The sequence below is a fragment of the Aulonocara sp. 'chitande type north' Nkhata Bay genome, linkage group LG18 (genome assembly GCF_057382095.1).
Source record: "Aulonocara sp. 'chitande type north' Nkhata Bay isolate Kocher_YH1m ecotype deep benthic linkage group LG18, A_spYH_male_GT1.1, whole genome shotgun sequence".
NCBI lineage: Eukaryota > Metazoa > Chordata > Actinopteri > Cichliformes > Cichlidae > Aulonocara > Aulonocara sp. 'chitande type north' Nkhata Bay.
This window is the reverse complement of record NC_141361.1, coordinates 31,348,323-31,368,605: the sequence shown is the minus strand read 5'-3', so window position 1 is coordinate 31,368,605 and position 20,283 is coordinate 31,348,323. Positions and strand designations below refer to the sequence as shown.

Sequence of the window (20,283 nt, the reverse complement as noted above, 5' to 3'; positions counted from 1 at the left end):
TCAGCTGCTTAAACTTTATCCTAATAATAGCTAATAATGTTACCTGCCTGAGGTACTGTAACCTACTTGGCAAAGATTGGACTACGTGGAATTAATCCCATGCTGTCTGATACAGATGTCCAGATTGTAACCAAGTATACTGATCTACAAACTGGTAACAAATAAACAAAATTTAACAAAAGACGTTTCACTGTGTGGTATAATTTTGTGTTTATTCCTTTATTTATCAATTCAGTTCAGTTCAATTCAATTTTATTTATACAGCGCTTTATATTGTAAGGTAGAGCGTAATACATACAGAGAAAAACCCAACAATTATATGACCCCCTATGAGCAAGCACTTTGGCAACAGGGGAGGAAAAACTCCCTTTTAAAAGGAAGAAACCTCCGGCAGAACCAGGCTCAGGGAGGGGCAGGGCCATCTGCTGCGACTGGTTGGGGAGAAAGAAGGAAGACAGGATATAAGACATGCTGTGGAAGAGATTACTATAAGTGTACAAGAGCTAGCTAAATGGCAATTTTTCAGCCGTTAACTCGTTGATATTTCCAGCCACTTACAACTGCCGATGAGAAAAGTTTTGGATTAACAAAATTAAAAAAAAGTTCACAGCCATACCAAAATGCATGCTAATCAGTATGCTTAGTAAACAGGTGTATCATGTGCAATTTTACCATGCTAACACAGTTAGTAGTGAAGGTCAATGTTACTACAACACACTGCATAGAAATATGTGCACAAAATGGTATTGTAGTTATTTAGCATGTTATTTAGCATTCATGTAAAATGATACGGCCATTATGGTGCAAAACCGAAAGTAGCAGTCTCACCAAAATGAGTTCATATTGACTCTTTGGGAGTTTTTTGATGTCAGTTGAAATATTAAAGTTGAAAAATCTAGTTAATCAAATCCATTTATTCAAAATCTGATTTTTTAAAATAGAAATGGCTTGGATCACATGACTTACAAAACCAAGCCTATAACTTAACAACCACCTCTAGACGTTTAGATTTTCCTCCTGTAATGCTATTTTTGATACACTTTTGTCCTTTGTCAGAGATAATGTATTTATCCAGGGAATGCTGGTATCACAAGGTGATGTGAATAAAGTGTATTGTATCAAACTAGGCTGTAGCTTAGTTGTTGTTGAAGGTGACATTCGTAAACTCTCTTAGGCCTGAGTGATTCCAGTCCTTCCAAAGTGCCCTGTATACAAATGAGATCATGTGGCTGAGAAATCCAATTTAAGCTGGCAGTGTTAAGTGCAGAAGACGTTGAGAGCAGAGGTGGGGGAGATGGCGTCAGCTTGACCAGCTGCACTTGTGACACAAGTATAACATCTGCTACATTTATTTTCCATATGGTTTGTCTTACGTGCTTTCAATAGCCTTTCTTGTGGCGCCGGTGGCGCCTGTGTCCGGCAGCCTCGCCTCTGTCAGTGCGCCCCAGGGCAGCTGTGGCTACAATGTAGCTTGCCATCGCCAGTGTGTGAATGTGTGTGTGGATGGGTGAATGACTGAATGTAGTGTAAAGCGCTTTGGGGTCCTATGGACTAGAAAAGCGCTATACAAATGCAGGCCATTTACCATTTACCATTCTTGTGGAAATAAAAGAGTAATGCTTATTTTGTTCTATTAAGAAGAAGCCTAATTGTTAAAATTATTGAGTTTCAACAGTCCTTTCTACTTGTGCTTGTCAGTTTTAGTTTATTGTGTTGAAGCAGAAGACGTTTCTGGGGAGGTGAATGTAACCAAATGGCTAGAGCTAGAGAGAAATCTAATTGGATTACCACGCAGTACTTCAACAGAATCTCTCTCCCGATCCCACTGCTGGCGATCATCAAAGAAAACCCAGTGTTCCCCCGTGAGCAAACACGGGATTAACTGCTCAGTTGTGTCAGTTTTGAACCAATACGACCGCGCTGGTTCTTCTGCTTTCAAAAAGACAACTTCAGCTTTAACTTCTAACCGAGACTTGGAAAATTCAAGCTGCATGTTGGATTTCCAGTGCAATGATCATACAATCTGATGAACGGTGCTGGTGGTGCCTTTGCAAAGAGTCACACGGAGAAGCGCAGTGGCTTTCGTGCATTTCATAATTTTCTCTGACTTTTTTTGAAAATGGAAATTTGACAATATCATCAGAGAAAGATTAGGATGCTTTATTCTGCTTTACTCTTTTTTTCATCACTTTAACAGCCCAGAGCAACTGATCATGCACATGATCAAGCCTTTGAGGACACTGTGTTTTGGAGTCTTCGGGAATCCTAACCTCTTTGGCACCGACAAAGACTTATCAGTAGTGATAAAGGATTGTCCTTGTTCGTTTGGGAAATCCAACGCAGCAAAAAACTGATGGAAGTCGGGAAACTGGCAGGATTGAGTTTCCTGGGGGGTAGAAGGAATCATCATATTTCAGAGACCCAATGGACTCCAAGGTAATTGAGAATTCCTAGACTTCTTCTGGCTCCCACAAGGATTTTCGAAGAGTGTTTTCGACGGAGGAGGATTTAAATGGTGCTAATAACGGAGGAACAAGGTAAAGGTTCAAAGGTTCAAGAGAATGGAGTGGCTGGAGGAGTCAGAATTAGTAAGACTGAGTATAGAACCAATAAAGTGGATATGGATATTCCTGTCATGTCCATCACCAAGGCTGGCAAAGACGACGATGAGAGCGAGGAATCAAGTGAGGCAGATAATGAGGAACTTGAAATCGATTACACTCGAAATTACTGGGAGGATGAGGATGATATCTACCAGGAATTTGAAGAGTTGGACTTTGAGACCTTGCCCGATCGCTCAGACACACAGAGCATTGCCTCAGATGACTCCTTCTATCCCCTCGACAATTCAGTCACCTCTCACATGCGCTACTCGTTTAGCTCTGACAGTCCAGAGCCCATCTCCTTCTTCAAGGCCTGCTGCAACAACAATACCGTCATTGTCAAGATCATGATCAGACAAGGAGTGACTGAAGAGGAAGTGAAGGAGACGGACAGAAACAGAAGAGTTGGTATCTGTGCATTTATTAGAATAATGTCTTTGACAAAGTCTCACGCACCTTTTTATTCATAAATAATGTTTTTTTATGAAAAAATTAATAGCAGTACAAATGGAAAACTGCGCTGCTGTCTTTCAACGTCATTAGTACAGTTGTGTTCATAAATACCTTTGCTTCTGTACATGTAATGTGTCAGTAGGTCTTACCTTGGTCTCGACTTAACTTTACGAACAATAACAAAACCATATTAAGGTAGACTGCTTGATTTAAAAAAAAAAAAAGCATCTATTAAAAGTGCCTGGGTGGCTATCAGCACATAGTCTTCAAAACAACATATAAGAATATGCTTACAAGATATGCGATGACTCGTGACAGCTGTGCAGCACTGAGGTTACGGTCATAATTCAGTTGTATACAGATATGATAGAACTTTGACAAACATTTATGCAAGCACACCATTCACTGTGTCAGATTACACACCTCAAGCAATTTTAAATTTAAATAATTTGAAAGTGCAAAACAAAATATTACACACCTGTGATTTTCTTATGACACCCTTTATGCCTGCTTTGAGTAAAAGAATGCTATCATCATCCTGCTCTATCACTGATATCTGGTTTTTCTGTCAGGTCAGCTGAGCATGGTCTAGCTCTTAAAACCCAGTAAGACACTGAAGGTCAGATCCTAAAGGAGGTTCAGAGCAGTTGGTTAAGCCTTCAGTGACAGATGGGCCAGTGCAGTTACCGTGTCACAATGCAGCTTGCCAACCTTGCCCAACCTTTTAAAGGCTTACTATCAGAGGTGTGGACTCGAGTCACATGACTTGGACTCGAGTCAGACTCGAGTCATTAATTTTATGACTTTAGACTTGACTTGAAAAAATGTTGTAAGACTTGTGACTTGACTTGGACTTTTACACCAATGACTTGGGACTTGAATTGGACTTGAACCGGTTTACTTGAAAAGACTTGATATTTTACCCCAAATATAAAATTTAACATGCATATTATATAGAGATTGAAAATGTGACGTCATTCACGGGTAGAACCGCAAAGGATTCTGGGAACTCGTGGCAAGCGGTACTAGCGCACGCAGGCTTTCAATTAAAATCAGTTATACAGCGATAAAAAGAAACACAAAAATGTCAAGAAGCCGTTGTATTATTAACTGCAATAGCCGGTCGCATGACAGCCACGGGAAGCCGACGGGTAAAGAGATCGGTTGTTATCGGATTACGTCATTGAAGAGAAATTGTTCAAGCCATGTTTCCGAAGTGACAAAGGCGACTGGATTGCAGCCATTCAAAGATCAAATATAACGTCCCAGAACACTCCAGCTCACAGGTTAGTCTGCTCCAAGCATTTACACGAAGGTCAGTCTGCTGTAGTAGTTAATACGTCATTTTCATAACATAATTAGTGATATAGGTTACAAGCAAGTCTGGCGCTGAACAGAAATTGTCGCGCTATGCTCCTTTATTTATTGTGTTTATTGTGCATAAATAGTGAATTGTCCTGACACAATATTGCGTTTCGCTTCTGTTATTATGGTACATTGACAAAAACATATACTTTTATTCACAGGATAAAACAGGTTTTTTGTATCACTAATTGCCCAGTACGATTACAGCATACAGTATTATTGTCACTGCTACATTTCTGTGATGCTACCAGAAATTATTTCCACTGCTAATTAATTACCATTGAGCTCAAAGGTCCTATTAATAAACGGTTAACGAATGTGTATTTATGACGACAATTTGTGAGACTGGTAAACTTATGATATGTACGATGGTCTTTACTTTCTACACGGTGCATTTCAAGGTCCTGCACCCATCCGTCGGTAAACTGTACCTGGGCTTGTTGCAGTGACCTGAAGTTACTAAACTTCATGAGTGTGTGCGCTCACTCCAAGAACCGTATAATTATAAATATGCATATAAATATGCTAAGATGAGATAGCTGACTTCATCTAACTAGCAAATGTTGTCCAGGCTACGTTGGTGATACAGGTTTTTTTTTTTTATGTGTATGATATTTTTGTCATGCAATTTTAAAGCCAGTCCTACAAGCGCATCCAAGAATAACATGCAGCTTATCTCAGAACTGTCGGTGAAAATTATTCTTGGAGCTAGCTTTAATTGAGCTGCATTTTAAAGAGGTGCAATTTCACAATTTGTGTATATTTTCTAAGTTCACTATTTTGTCATGAAATACCATGAAATAACCATGAAATTTATACCTTTTCATTCTTGATAGATGTCTGACTTTTAGTTTAAGTTCTTGCCAATATCTCACCTACAGGTGAGGTGAGGATCTTTTTTTAAACCCGGTTACTGTCTCTTGGTCATTTTTAGACATCCCACTTCCAGTGAATCACTTCCACTTTACACCACAATTACTTCAGTTTATTTGATTTTCTTTGTTGTTTTAGTGGCCAATGCTCGCACAGACCTGTGAATTTAGAACAACTAATTCACAAACACATGCTAAATGGTAAGAACCATAGAGACCGCAATGTTGTTGTTTTCCATATTCAGATGAAAAGGTGGAGTGCTAATTTCACCTGTTTGCTTAGCAAGCTGCACACACATATTGGCTAATTAGTGCAAAGACCCTGCCTAACTACACAGACACAAACTACTACTGCACAAACTACAGTACTAGTAGGCGATTTGACCAGCTGCACTTGTGACACTTATTTTAAGTATAACATCTGCTACATTTATTTTCCATATGGTTTGTCTTACGTGCTTTCAATAGCCTTTCTTGTGAAAATAAAAGAGTAATGCTTATTTTGTTCTATTAAGAAGAAGCCTAATTGTTCAAATTATTGAGTTTCAACAGTCCTTTCTACTTGTGCTTGTCAGTTTTAGTTTATTGTGTTGAAGTTTATTGTGTTATTTATCACATAATTTTGTGACTTCAGTCAAAGGAGGTGAGGCCCAGCAGGCAGGAATGGTTCCAGTTGCCATTGTTGGCAGCTGGAACCATTTCAGCTGCCAACACTGCTGCCAAACTTTAGTCAAAGTCTGAGTCAAAAATCTAACTCTAGTTTCCAGTTGGTTAAAAAAAATCTCTTTGTGTACCAGGCTGTTACACAAAGGCACATTTACAGCACATTAATGCTTTAAAGTTGGACATTTTATAACATGGTAGTCAATGGGATAGCTCACTTTGAATCCAGCTGCAGTTGACCACTAAAGGAAGCACAGTTCTTGGTACTTTTGGCACGTTTTTGTTCTTAACAAAGTTAAGAAAGCTGTGTTTTATTGTTAATCTGAAGATAAATTTGAAAGTGAACTTATTTCTGAACATTTCTGCACACTGGGTAGAAGATTCTGTATGTTCTGTTGAGCTGGAACACACAGTGGAGAGTAGTTCTGGATTAATGTGAAGTCCTTAGGGTCGCCTTGATTATGAATGTGTTGTCATGGGTGTTGCTATCAAATTGGCTGACATCATCTCTATCAACAGCTTGCTTTTTTACCAAAACTTTTTTACCAGCCGTTTGAAAAACGATTACCCAATGCCCTTTAGATCTGCTGTCTCTATGGGAAATTCTTCTTGGAATCACAACACTGTGGGGTCAACCCACTAACTGTTTGCACTCTTTGTGAAGCACAAAAGACCCAATTATTGGCATATGACTGCAAACTGGATGTCATCTTTAATATGTGTTGTGTTGGAAGCAGACTGGCCAGAGACTGCAGCAGAAACCTCAAAACCCATCTCAGTCTTCTTGTGCATTTACCAGCAGCGTGCCCAATTCATAAACTTTGGCATTTTCTAACAAAAGCAAACTGAAAATGTGTGCACACTACAAATGGATAAAGAAAGCAATGACCAGTGGATTTTGTTTTTCTTTGTACAGGTAAGACATATTTACAAGGAAAAATCACTCATTCTGATTCTAGATCCTTAAATTTTTAAATAAAAAATCATGCAAATCTAAACCTCTTTGGGTTTTGTACTGTTAATCAGAGAAAAACAAATTTAAATGAGACCAATAATCAAGGACATGTTTTGTGAATAATCAACACCAAAAATAATAGTTGCAATCTTAATAGTTTAACTTCATGGCACTGCTATTGTCTTAAAGTTGAATAACTGCCATTACTTGCCTTGCAATCAAGTTCTGGTTGAGCAATAAAAGCTTCTTCTAAAGCAAAAACATGTATAATATTTTTTCATTGTTGTACTACACGATTTGGGAAGACTGGTGTGCACAAAATGTCTTGTTGTCTTGACTGGACACAAACTACTATTACATGTGGTGAAACAGTACAGCTAACCCCCCCCAAACCCATCTCCATAGAGACTGTGTCAGCTCCCAAAAAGACAAAAAAACAAACTAAAAACCAGCAACAAACAACTTAAACATAAACAATTACAAAGAAAGAACAATACAGTATCCACATCTGAACCAAAGAGTAAAACAGTGAAATGTAGATTATTAAATATTAGGTCTCTCTCCTCTGTTAGTACATGACTTAATAATTGATCAACAAATCGATCTACTCTGCCTTACAGAAACCTGGTTGCAGCAGGATGATTATGTTAGCTTAAATGAATCAACACCCCCGAGACATTCTAACTACCAGAAATCTCGAAGCACAGGCCGAGGGGGCGGTGTGGCAGCAATTTTTCACACCAGCCTATTAATTAACGAAAGACCAAGACAGACTTTTAATTCATTTGAAAGCCTGATGCTTAGCCTTGTCCACCCCAGCTGTAAAACTCAGAAACCAGTCTTACTTGTTATCATCTATCGTCCACCTGGGCCTTACACAGAGTTTCTGTCTGATTTCTCAGACTTTATATCTAATTTAGTTCTCAGCTCAGATAAAATAATTATTGTGGGTGATTTTAACATCCATGTAGATGCTAAAAATGACAGCCTCAACATGGCATTTAATCTGTTATTAGACTCAATTGGCTTCTCTCAAAATGTAAAAGAACCCACCCACCACTTTAATCACACTCTAGATCTTGTTTTGACATATGGCATAGAAACTGAACATTTGACAGTGTTTCCTGAAAACCCTCTCCTGTCTGATCATTTCCTGATAGCATTTACATTTACAATAATTGATTACACAGAAGTGGAGAGTAGACTTTATCAAAGTAGATGTCTTTCTGAAAGCGCTGTAACTAAGTTTAAGAATATAATCCACCCACTGTGATCATCTTCAATGACCTGTACCAACATAGAGCAGAGCAGCTATCTGAACGCTACCCCAACAGAGGTCGATTATCTTGTTAATAATTTTAACAATAACAACAATTTTACCTCCTCACAGTTTTTCCTTCCCACTGTCGCCAAAGTGCTTGCTCATAGGGGGTCATATGATTGTTGGGTTTTTCTCTTTATCTATGAAGCGCCTTGAGGCAACTTTTGTTGTGATTTGGCGCTATATAAATAAAATTGAATTGAATTGAATTAATGTATGTTCATTGCATGAATGCACGCACACACAGTATTGACTACACTAACACTAATGTCATCTACAAACTGAACCTGCAGTGTGCCACTTTGCTGACCAGATACACTAAACGATTTAACAGCAATGACCTTTTAAAACAAATGCAAATCTGCTCAAAGCAACTTTGTTTAGAGCAAAAACAGATTGTCCAGCCCGAAACCTTTACCAGTGTGTTCCCACTCACTGTGACAAAAACAAAACAGAACACCACCTTGTTATTCACATGTAAGCGGGCAGACCAGTAAGATTTATTTTTTTATGGCAATCACCACATTGCTTTTTGTCCTGGAGGTGAACATTTTTATAGAGCCATAAAAAGAGAATATAACAACAAGCTTCACTGTAAATAAGAATGATTTTGTGTGTGTGTGTGTGTGTGTGTGTGTTTTAGGAGCTGAAATAAATCACAGAAAAAGAAAACGTTGGATGCCAAGGCGTTTTGTTTTTGTGTTTCAGTCTGGCTTGATTGTGGCGTGCTATAACGGCTATGTGGATGTGGTCATCGCTCTTTCTCAATGCCCGTATCTGGATGTTAACTGGCAGGACAACGAGGGGAACACCGCTCTTATAACTGCAGCTCAAGCAGGTAAAAAAAACACCCCCCCCCCCCCAGGCCTTTGAATCAAATCCCACCACAGTCCATACTTGCACACATGTTTTAAAAACAGAGGTTTTGAAACTGAGTATACTTTTGAAATTTAACAGTCTAATCGTTTAAATTCTTTCTTGTTATTCTTTTACAGAATGTTTCTTGTTATGACAGCTTGCAAATGATTTTTTTCTTGAAATAATAACAGATATTTCATCTTATATATCTTAAATTGTTCTTGTTTTTCTAAGAACAGTCAAAGTTACTCAGATCATACAATGTTTAGTAAAAATGTGATAACAAGTTTCTTCTATATGTTATTTAAAAAGCTGTGTGGCTGATTTGTATGTTTTAGATACAAAACTCCAACAGTAACATAAACAGTCAGATAATGAAGTAAAATATAAAATACATAATGCCGCTTAATGTATGCACATGCTAATATGTTGAGCTGTAAGTTTGGTATGTGTTCCAGTGAAGGCTGGACTCTCTCTGCACTCCAATGTACGCTGCTCCTTTGTGGAAGAGCTACAGAGAGAGCAGTGTGCAGAAACTCACTGAAGCATATAATGATGGATTTAGGCTGAATCTCAAGTTGCAAAGGTGGAGCAGTGCAAGCCAAATGTTTGTTAGTGTTGGAGTTCCTACCTGTCATGCTATATTTCACAATCTGATGCACAGTTGTATGTGTAGCGTAAAGAACTCCAGAATGTAATTTGCATGTATGCATTTTATTTGCTCGTGTGTGTCTTTAATAAAGTGAAATCAACTGAACTATAGTGATAGAACAATAGAGAGGGACATAAGAGGGAAGTAAAAGTCAAGCAGGCTTCATATGCTACTTAAGTACTCCATCTATTTGCTTCCGCTTATCCTTTTTCAGGGTCGCGGGGGGCGCTGAAGCCTATCCCAGCTGTCAAGCACTGTTTGTTAGGCGTGGTACACCCTGGACAGGTCGCCAGTCTGTCACAGGGCTAACACACAGAGACAGACTACTTAAGTACAGTATAGTGTAAACGTACTTAGTCACATTCCAGCTTCCTCAATTTTCCTGATTTAAGCCAACTCAAATAAACTGAGTTGATCAGCTTTTTAACGAAAAATACTGGTAACTTAATTAAAGGTAATTAATATTTTTAATTAACGCCAATATTAGGTTTATAAGGTATAAGGACATAGATGGTTTCTGATGGATTAATGGTTCTATTTATATTGTTTATTAACTATGTTCTGATACAAGATGAAGCAATCACATCGTGTGTGTGCGCGCGCATGTGTTCCTGTCAAGCTATCTTTGTGAGACCTGAAATCTGCATTCTACTATACTTGTGAGAACCAACAGTCACTTGTGAGGACACACACACCGGTCCTCACAAATTTGAAGGCCTTTTTGAGGCTCAAAATGTGGTTTTGGTGTCAGGGTTACAATTAGGTTATGGTTAGGTTTAGGGTAAGGGTAAGTGTTAGGGTTAGGCATTCATTTTTAATGGTTAGGTTTAGGGTAAGGGGCTAGGGAAAGCATTATGTCAATGAAGGTCCTCACTAAGATAGCTGAACGGGATTGTGTGTGTGTGTGTGTGTGTGTGTGTGTGTGTGTGTGTGTGTGTGTGTGTGTGTGTGTGTGTGTGTGTGTGTGTGTGTGTGTGTGTGTGTAAAAGCCCTCCATGGTAATCACATTCTATATGTCATTGATACATCTTATAGAATGTGATGACGTCACAGCTCCAGAGCTGTGTTTTCTCCACAAACACGACTTCAGTTATGTTACAGATTGCTAATGTTGATCTGTAACTGTGATTTTCTTCCAACCTTGCAAATGTTCCATCAACAAATGCAGAAAAACATGCAACTCTGTGAAGCCCAAAGATCCCAGAATACGTTGGAAAGTCTTTCCGATGAAACCTTTTGGTTTAAATTGAAAGACGTGACCACCTACGGCCATCTTAAGACGGAAATTTACACAGTGGGTAACTGGATCCCAAAATTCTGGGAGGATGAAAAATCATCTGTGCCACAGATAGAGCAGATAGTTTTTGAAGAACATTTCTGGACCATCATGGTAAACGAAGTCCTGTGTGCCCACATCCAACACGAAGCCTTCAAGGTGGCTGATCTGATCAGGAGAGAATGTGAGAGTCGAAAGAAGCCAGCAAGACAAAAGAAGAATGAAAAACCAGCCAAGCTGCGCCAAAGGACAACTTCTTGTCCGTTCTGAAAAATTTTGAAGAGCACGCTCACCTCCAGAAGGAAGCAAATAAAGTGGCTGAGCTGATTAAGAAAAGGGACAATCTTTTGTGCATCCGTGTTGGTATGAAGACTGTAATTAAGTTACGTTTCAAAGCTCATTTTTATTTCTCCATGACATCAACAAGCATCTGAAATGTAGTGGGCAAACTGCAACTTGCAAAGGCCATCACTGTGTATTAGGGAAATCATCAGGTATCATAAATGTGCTTCAGTTAGCTAATGGACATGACTAAATTCAGTTTCCTTTTTTACTGCAACATCTTCATTTGCAGCTTTCTTGTGTGTCTAAATGAAAAGCATGAGATCAGGTGAATTTATAAACTTGGGTTGTCCATGCAGTATGTGTTGATTCATTATCACAAAAACAAAAGGCAAATTACAAGAAGCTATATTTGGCTTAAACTCTACATAAAGGCACACAAAGTCTGTTTACTTCAGTTCATCACTGTGTAGTCATGCAGTGATGGACTATGTAAATACTCCCTTCCACACATTTTAATTATTATTATTTTTTTAATATGGAGATCTGTAAACCCTCAAAAGCCAAATATTTAATTGAAATACTAATCGAAGCAGGTGATTACGTACTGAAGGCATGAGTGGCATCACGTGCCGCTTTTATTTAAAATGTTTCTTTTAAGTTTGTTTCCAGGGTAACTTGCCGATTTCAGCAGCTTATTCATTGGGAGACCAATCCACGGCCTGGAAGCGTGTTTGGGATGATTGTCACACTGCAAAATGAAGCTGTTGAAAGTCAGATACTTTCCTGATAGTACTGTGCAGTGAAACAAAATCTGACAAGATCCTCACCAGCACTGGCTGAAATGCTCCCATCACACCATCACAGAGCGTCAGACACTCCCTGTTACTCCTCTGTTCACAATGCTGACAATGATTTGAACCCAAATTTTTAAGTTTGACTTCATCTCTCCATAAAACCTGTTGCTGCTGATTTTCAGTCCAAAGAAAAACTCATCAGAAAGACGACAGAACTATTGCTTGAGACCACTTTAAACGTGACAAGAACGTCTGGTTCCTTAGAAGCAAAACAGAAAGAAATGGGGGGTGGCTCAAGACTTTTGCACAGCTCTATATGGTGGAAGAAAATCTACCGCATAGAAATGAGTCACACCGATTTTAATAGATCCAAATTATGATTTGTGTTGTATAATGGGGTCTGGTGGTTCCCATTGCAAGAATCACCGTTATTTGCTCACATTAATCCGTACCATCATAAGTAATTTCATAGTGATGCAGCCACATGTATCAGACATGGCGCCCTGGCCTCTTATCTGCTAACAATGATGAATGGCTCACTGCAGCCAGTGATGAATAGCTGTAGGCTGCTCTTCATTTTCTGCTTCATTAAAAAAGTATCGATCCTTTTTCACACAAAAATCTTCAGCAGCACCTCAGACGACTCAGGCGACCACCACCACACACTGCACCATCACAAAAGTGCTTCCTGACCCTTTACTAAACTCTAGACTAAACTCTAGACTTAGTTTGGGAATCAAGGCAGTAATGAATTTATGTCCAGCCCAATGCTAAAACTGTATCTCACATCCTTAGCCTTAGCCTGGTTTTGCTCATTTAGGAATGTTGCAGCCGATTGCTCTGGATTTCTAAGAAAATATATTTTAAAAAAAATTTATAATTACTACATCCTGATCTTAATGCACACAGTTTTGCTTGATGACTCAGTGCTAACCAATCTGACAGGGGTTTTGGCATTATTTGGGGTTTGTAGCACTAGTGTGATTTCATCCTGCAAAAAAAAAAACAAGTGAAAAGGATACGCAAAGTAATGACATTAAAGATGAAAGTGTGTAAGTGTTTTAAAAATAATAAGATCATAACTAAGATTTTTTAAAAATATGTGTAACACAAATGTGATAGACATATTTTTAGATTCTGCATGGCAACACTTTTCAAAGTGCTGTCTCAAATAAACCTGAAAGAAACGATTCAGATGTTAGAATGAGTAGCTTTAGTGTTGTTTTTTTAATTAAAATGCTTTCACATTAAATCATGTTATCAGATAATGCTAGCAACCCTGGTTAACAAGTTGCATCCATACACTGTATGGGAGCAACACACATAAATAAACAAATAAAATATAATTTTACTCACCAAAACAGGAGCACAAACTTCAACAGCACCACAAAAAGATCTGATTTAATGACTGGAATTAGCAGAAGTGAGGCCCTGCAGGAGCACCTGCCTGTGTTGGCACACCTGTCATAGCAGTCATGCTGCAAACTTTAAGACCAAACAAAGTCATGAAAGGTGAATTATAAAAAAGATTCAGGTTCGGCACATTTGTTATGGAGGAGGAAATTTGCTCTGGACTGAAAGTGATTTTTCTCTCAGGCAGTAAACGTGCTATTTTCATTGATGACGTTGGGCGTTTCAACACTGGAGCCTATGGGGAACGACTCACTTTTGAAGCCAGACTCAAGTGGCCACTAGAGAAAACGCAGTTCTTTTGACATTTTAGAAATGGCTTCATGTTTCAGCCACTGGAGACTGCAACTTAATGTCCACTGTGTTTTCAGAAAAATGTCATCGAAGTATCGTAGAAAGAAGAAGGAGAAAGCGGCTGCTGGAATATACAAATGCAATCCTTTCATAACGTGTTTTTTCTTGTGCAGGTCATGCCATCATTTCCAACTACCTACTAAACTACTTTCCTGGTCTGGACATCGAGAGGAGGAACTGTCACGGTTTCACAGCTTTGATGAAGGCTGCCATGCAGGGCCGGGCTGAGTGTGTTAGATCGATCATGTTGGCAGGTATATAAATGCAATAAAGATCATGAAAGCCTCAACACTGAGGGAACAAAGAAAACATTTCTAAAAATTATTGTGATTTTCAAAACACCCCCCCCCCCACACACATATCCATACAGGAGGTGATATCCAGGCTCGGGACTTTGGCCGGAAAATGACACCCAAGGAGTGGGCGCTCTTCACCGGTCGGTATGAAACAGCCCGCCTGATGAGTCGGCTGATGTCCAACCCTTGTCCTGAGCAGTTCTGTGACTCCTTCTCCCTGGAGTGGCCACTGCTGGAGGTTAATACACGTTTCTTAATTTTGGATTAACTGTTGAAGGCACCGCATTTAAAATATAATCCAATTTTCAAGTTAAATGTTTCTTTTTTTAAATGAACTATTTGGTCTTCTACAGGAGTTGGTGGCCCAGGCCCAAGAGCCAAAGACCTGTAAGCAGCGTTTGATCAACCTTCTTTCCTGCTGCCCTTATAGATTTTACATCAACAACAAGGTAAAACCTATGGAAGATGGTGTCCTTGAACACATGGTCCGGATCACCACGGGACTGTCCAGTCCGCTTATCGCCACAGCTTGCCGCACGGTGTGCCCGAGCAGCCCGCCGTGCATCGGAAAACGTCGTCACGCGGTGCAAGAGATTCTAAAGAGGCAACGTCTGGCGGAGCTGAAGCGCTTGGGCCCAGAGAGGCTAAACAACTACAAGAAACTTTTCCAGAACTCACGGATCCTCCTCATCCCCAGGGAGAAGGATCGGAGGGCCAGTCTCCAGCCTCAGCTGCTAAACAACATGGCAGCGGCGTCCACAGTGGCCATAAGACGAGCCAGCCTGCTGCCACTCCATATGCTGAGGAGAAGCAGTGTGAGGCCGGGCCTAGTGGTTCCCAAGGTGAGGCTCTGCAAGGCCCCAGCTCCAAGCTACAAACCAGAAAAACTCAGAAGGAACAGTAACCAGAACCAGCTCCAGATACCCAAGTGGGATTACAAAATGAAGAAAATAGGGAGGATGCAGGAGGAGGAGCGGCAACGACTGCTACCCCTGATTAGGAGAAGATGAAGGACCAAAGAAAGCTAAAGGAGACGTGACTTACTGTAGCTTCAAAGTGCTCAGTGTAAATCTCGACATGGCTCTCAAAATGCATATTCTTGCAGAAAAAGACACTTTGTAGACCAAACTGCTCATCGTCTTCTTTGTTAGGGTTTCCTGCAATGTTGCCTTTTTTTCTACTTGAAACCACTCTTACTTTTCAAGGTGCACTTTGTGCTGGAATGTGGCAGATATGGGAGCACAAGAAAAATATCATGTACATGTAACATAATATCTCTTATTTGTATGTCTGTTGGTATGCTGACAACATTCATTGTGTATTATTATGCATTCTATGGAATGTGGCAGAGAGTGGTGAGATGCTTATTCAAAAAAAGGAAAACATCACACATTACTCATTACTTTTCTTAAAAGTAACACAGTACTTAATTACTCATCATAGAAAGTAATCTGTGGACACTAACGGTTACATTACTTACATGTTACTCTATAATAAGTCCTGAAATGCACTGTCACATTAACTATAAACCTGAGGCTACAGTCCCACACACTGACACAAATCCCTATCCTGATGAGGGCACAGCGTTAGCTTTAAACACAAAACCTACAACAAAACACAAAAACGAAATCAGGACAAAGAGAATTTAAAGGGATTATAGAAAAAACCCTCATCACTGCCTTTATTACCTATCTAAACCCAGGCTCTATCTGCTGGGGTGGGCTCTTCATCCGCCCAGCTATACCCCTCAGCTAGCTATTCGCTAGCTTTGTGTTAGCAATAGCATGCTATCTATGCAGATGCCCCTGAAGAGCTAATGTTGTGTTAGCAGTATAACACACGTGTCTGTCCTGAATGCAGTTTGCACTTTGCAGTTTTGTTCTCTCGTGCAATAAAAATAAAAGTTGTAGACCTTTTTTTTAATTTTCCTCCTCCCTTAACTGAAATGAGCGGATTACAGTGCAAGTGCACATCAGGACGAAGTCATAATTGATAGTTTTTTTTCCTTCTACCTGCCCATTGTGCACATAATTTAGGAACCTTTGTAACTCATGTAATGAGTTCATGATATGATTGCTCAGTTTAGTCCAATAACGTGTTACATTACTGTGTTATTTAAAAATGTAATGGGATAACAGTTACGTGTTACTTTGGAATGGGTTAACACCCAACACCATAACCCACCTATAGGCAAAAACCACACACTGCTGACCTTGTTGCTTGAAAACAATCCAGGTTTAACACACCAGCCATTGTTAATGGTTGACCTTCTAAGGTCTAAGCCATCATACGTAGGAACCCTAAATCTACCCTAACTCTGTATTTTGGAGAAAGCCAATATAGACTTTTTTCACTTGGGAATTACAAGCAATATATTAATACCAAAAATGGCACATTCTGATTTTCTAGGGTTAGTGCTCGGTTAAAGCTGGGGATGGTGTAGATAACATCATATTTAGAGGATTAAGCACACTGAAGGTTGTAAGATAAGACAGAAGTGAGATTATATCACAGGACAGAATGGTTTGGATGGAGACAAAGAACAGCAACGGGATGAGAGGTGTAAGAGAGGAATGCAGACATACAGAAATCATAGAGACACTATAGGGTCTGTTTTGAAGCCTCATGTCTCATATTTCATCTTGGTATTTTGACCGATGAGCGAGGGGTGATTCTGGCTGAGAACCGAGAGACCCTGTATGCTCACATGACAGCAACTTATCAAACAGAACATTTGGACATCATATTCTACTCAAGGGGATCAAAACTGAGACTCTAATCTTACCAGGAAAGGGTGTTTTGGGGTCATAGATTACTTTATGCCAGCTGCTTCCTTAAACTGAAGAACTCGGTTAGGTCTGTCAGACCCTTTTATATCATCTATTTACTCTAAATGTAACACAAATTTTTTTTTTAAATTAAAACAAAGTTCCCCATTTATTTTTCAGTTTTGGAAGCTGTGTCCATCTTTTATAGTCCATGGGTCCTATTTACCTTAGAAGAAAAAAGGGTAAAAGCCTTGGAGAAAGGGCACAACGTATTGGAAACTGACATACACATTTATTGGAGAGGAATACCAAGAGGGCGGGAATGGGGCTTTAAAGAGCAGGAAGGTAACAGCCAGTTGGAGGGATTTTAACAGGATGGAGAGAAGAGCTCCGACGCGGCCAAATGATGATTGGTGACTGGCTGTCACAGATGATAGCTGCAGACAAGGACAGCTGAACATTCAGGAGGAAGCCAGCAAGCCATTTTACATCAATACATAGTACAACAGGAATTTTCATGGAAGTGGAGAGCTTACGAGCAGTTCTTGATAGCTGAGCTGAGAAGCCAGCTCACGCAGGCTTTGTGAGGGCTTTGTGGAGAATTTGAAAGGCAGCGCCAAAAATAAACAGCTTAGTGCTAGGACTGTGACTTGTTGACTTCACAAAAAACACACCATGAGAAACATACACTGTCGTCTCGAACCCTGTGCATGAGATGAAGCACGTGTCCCAATTGTTCTGAACAAACATTAAAACATTTTAAACTTGCCAGCTCCATACTTTAAGGTCTGCGTGATGTCTGACTGCGCCCATGTGCAGGCAAATGTAGAGGATTCACTGTGTGCAAATCATTCCTGCTGCCTCCTGCATCATCTATTGGCCATCTAAACCAGATTATCCATTATTGAGAACATGTCAGAAAGGGCATCTTCAATTTTTGGCTAATGTTGAGGACGTGTTTACTGTCAGGTACTGTATAGATCCAGTGCTCTGTGAGTACTGGTGATGGTGTGAAAGTCATCCTTAGCTCTTCCAGTGCAATGCTTCAATATTTTGGCTAATTTTGCTCCAGAATGGTCATAATACAAAAAAACATTTACATGTGCTTATATATAATACGAATATATGTGTTGTGTTACTATAAAGAAAAGTCTGAAGGAAAAAAAGATCAGATATGGTATTATAGTGGAATTAGGACACTCTATGTATAAAAAGCAGCCTTATTTCTGTGTGGAGTTTGCATGTTTTCCCCGTGTTTGCACGGATTCTCTCCGGGAACTCTGGCTTCCTCCCACAGCCCAAAGACATGCAGTTAGTGGGGTTAGGTTAATTGGAAACTCTAAATTGCCCATAGTTGTGAATGTGGGAGTGAATGTGAGCACGAATGGTTGTCTATGTCTATGTGTTACTCTGCAACAGACTGGCGATCTGTCCAGGGTGTAGCCCACCTCTTGCCCTAAGACAGCTGGGATAGGCTCCAGTGTCCTCTGCAACCCTGAAAAGGATGAGCAGAAGCGATGGATGGATGGATGTGACCTTATTTGCCCACTAGTGGAAACCACTGAGAACTGCAACAAATGTACATTAAAGGTGTGCGGTGCCATTGTTTGTAGTTTCCCTAACCCTACCCTAGAAATATTCAAATATGAGTAGTTATTAGTGTATGCCAGAATTATTGTATGTGTTGATTTCCTAGCATTGCAATTAGATTATGCCACAGGGTTAAAGGAAAAGCCAACTATAAATATCCTAGTCAGGCGCTTCAGTGTGCCTTGTTATGGATTCCTCGAGTCTCGAAGTCTACTGGAGAGATGGAACAACACTCTTTCAAAAGATATTTCCTCATTTGCTGCTTTGATGATGGTGGAGGGCAGAGCTGGGTTGTGATCAGGTGACTGAAAATGATGTGAATTATTTTAGCAAACCTTTGTTGATGCAGTATTGTTATCCCGGAAGAGAATATTCCCATCAGGGTAGATAGAGCCACAAGACCACCAGATTTCCTCAGTGTTGTGGTTATAGCCTCAGTCACACTAGAGCAGTGGTTCCCAAGCTTTTTTTGCTAGGCCCCCCTGAAAAATCTTCGTGGACTGTTCGTCCGTGATTTGGAGAGCCCAGTGCGTGCTCCCGATGCAGGGAAAACCAATTCTGCAGGGGAGACCTACCTTGGCAGTTGTGCAGGTGAAACCAAAGGGAAGATATGCTTCACCATATTTTCTAGTCTTTGGCTTGGAAGGAAGTTGGTTTGGAAATATATTTGATGATGCTTCATCTCCTGCTTTGCGTTTGTGTGGGAGCCCTGTCAAAAACCTGTCCATTATGCTAGCAGTGTCCAAGCGTTCTTTTTTCTTTTTTTCATACCGCGGCGCGGTTCCCACACTTTGGGAACCTCTGCAATAGCGATAATGGGAAACCTTGTGACTAGGAAAGATTCAATTGAATGCTTTTTTCGCTCTCAGCAAACGATTGCAAAAAGTTGTAGTGATCGGATCTATCTCTGGATGGATCCTTCTAAATGGTTGCAACAATAATAGCTGCGCAATGGTCTCTAACCTGTGTAACTGGTTAGAGACCATAAAGGTCCCTTAATGTTTCATCTTTATTTATACACAGTCTTGTGAAAAAGTATTTTCCCCTTTTCTGATTTATTAGGGGTTTTTTTCCTTTGGAGGAATTTTTAATCAAATTGGAACTTTGATTATGTCACTCTAAAAAGTTCCTACTGTTTCTTTCTTTGATTTAGGGCTGGAGTTGCTTCTGTACTTTGGATCTTTGTCCTGTTTCATAACCTCAGTGTGTTTGAACTTCAGAGTACAAACTGATGGTCAGACATTTACCTTGGTAGAGAGCAGAATTCATGGTTCTGTTAGTAAGAGCAAGTTGTCCAGGTCCTGAATCGGCAAAGAACGTCCAGACCATCACACTAGCACCGCCGTGTTTGACTCTGTTCTTGTTATGAAATGCTGTGTTAGTTTTATGCCAGATATAACGGCACAAGGTTCCTCCATTCATGGATGGTTCTCGCTGTGGTTCACTGGAGTCCCAAAGCCTTAGAAATGCTTTGTAACGTTTCCAGACTGATAGATGGGAATGACTTTGTTTCTTTAGATCGTTGGACGATGTGTTGGTTTTTAAGAGTTTTTGCTAAAACATGTAAATGTGAAAACATTTTATATTTTAAAAAGGAAACCCTGTGTTCCGTTTTCTGTGTTTGAGGAAAGCAGCTACCAAGTCTTTAAGGTGAGGACTCAGATATTTTCTACTCTTGGCAAGAGAATCTGAGGACACTGTGAACCTACGTTCTGTACAGAGAAGGTCGAATCACACTGACCAAGACATCTTGTAAAGTGGACTTTGA

The 20,283-nt window shown here is 39.9% G+C and overlaps 1 protein-coding gene across 1 annotated transcript; it reads left to right on the top strand.

The window, feature by feature from the left end:
* Positions 1 to 1,838: 1,838 nt before the first annotated feature.
* Positions 1,839 to 18,321, top strand: ankrd33bb (ankyrin repeat domain 33Bb). The gene is made up of 5 exons (XM_086272418.1): positions 1,839 to 3,007; positions 8,941 to 9,070; positions 13,975 to 14,115; positions 14,232 to 14,395; positions 14,511 to 18,321. The coding sequence occupies exons 1-5, from the start codon at positions 2,513 to 2,515 to the stop codon at positions 15,165 to 15,167; spliced, it is 1,587 nt and encodes a 528-aa protein (XP_086128544.1). The 5' UTR covers positions 1,839 to 2,512; the 3' UTR covers positions 15,168 to 18,321.
* The last annotated feature ends 1,962 nt before the right edge of the window (positions 18,322 to 20,283 follow it).

Coding starts and splice junctions, on each gene's coding strand:
- ankrd33bb (XM_086272418.1), top strand. CDS start 2,513: ATGGTGCTAATAACGGAGGAACAAGGTAAAGGTTCAAAGGTTCAAGAG. Junction 3,008..8,940: donor AGACGGACAGAAACAGAAGA/GTTGGTATCTGT, acceptor TTTGTGTTTCAG/TCTGGCTTGATTGTGGCGTG. Junction 9,071..13,974: donor TATAACTGCAGCTCAAGCAG/GTAAAAAAAACA, acceptor TTTCTTGTGCAG/GTCATGCCATCATTTCCAAC.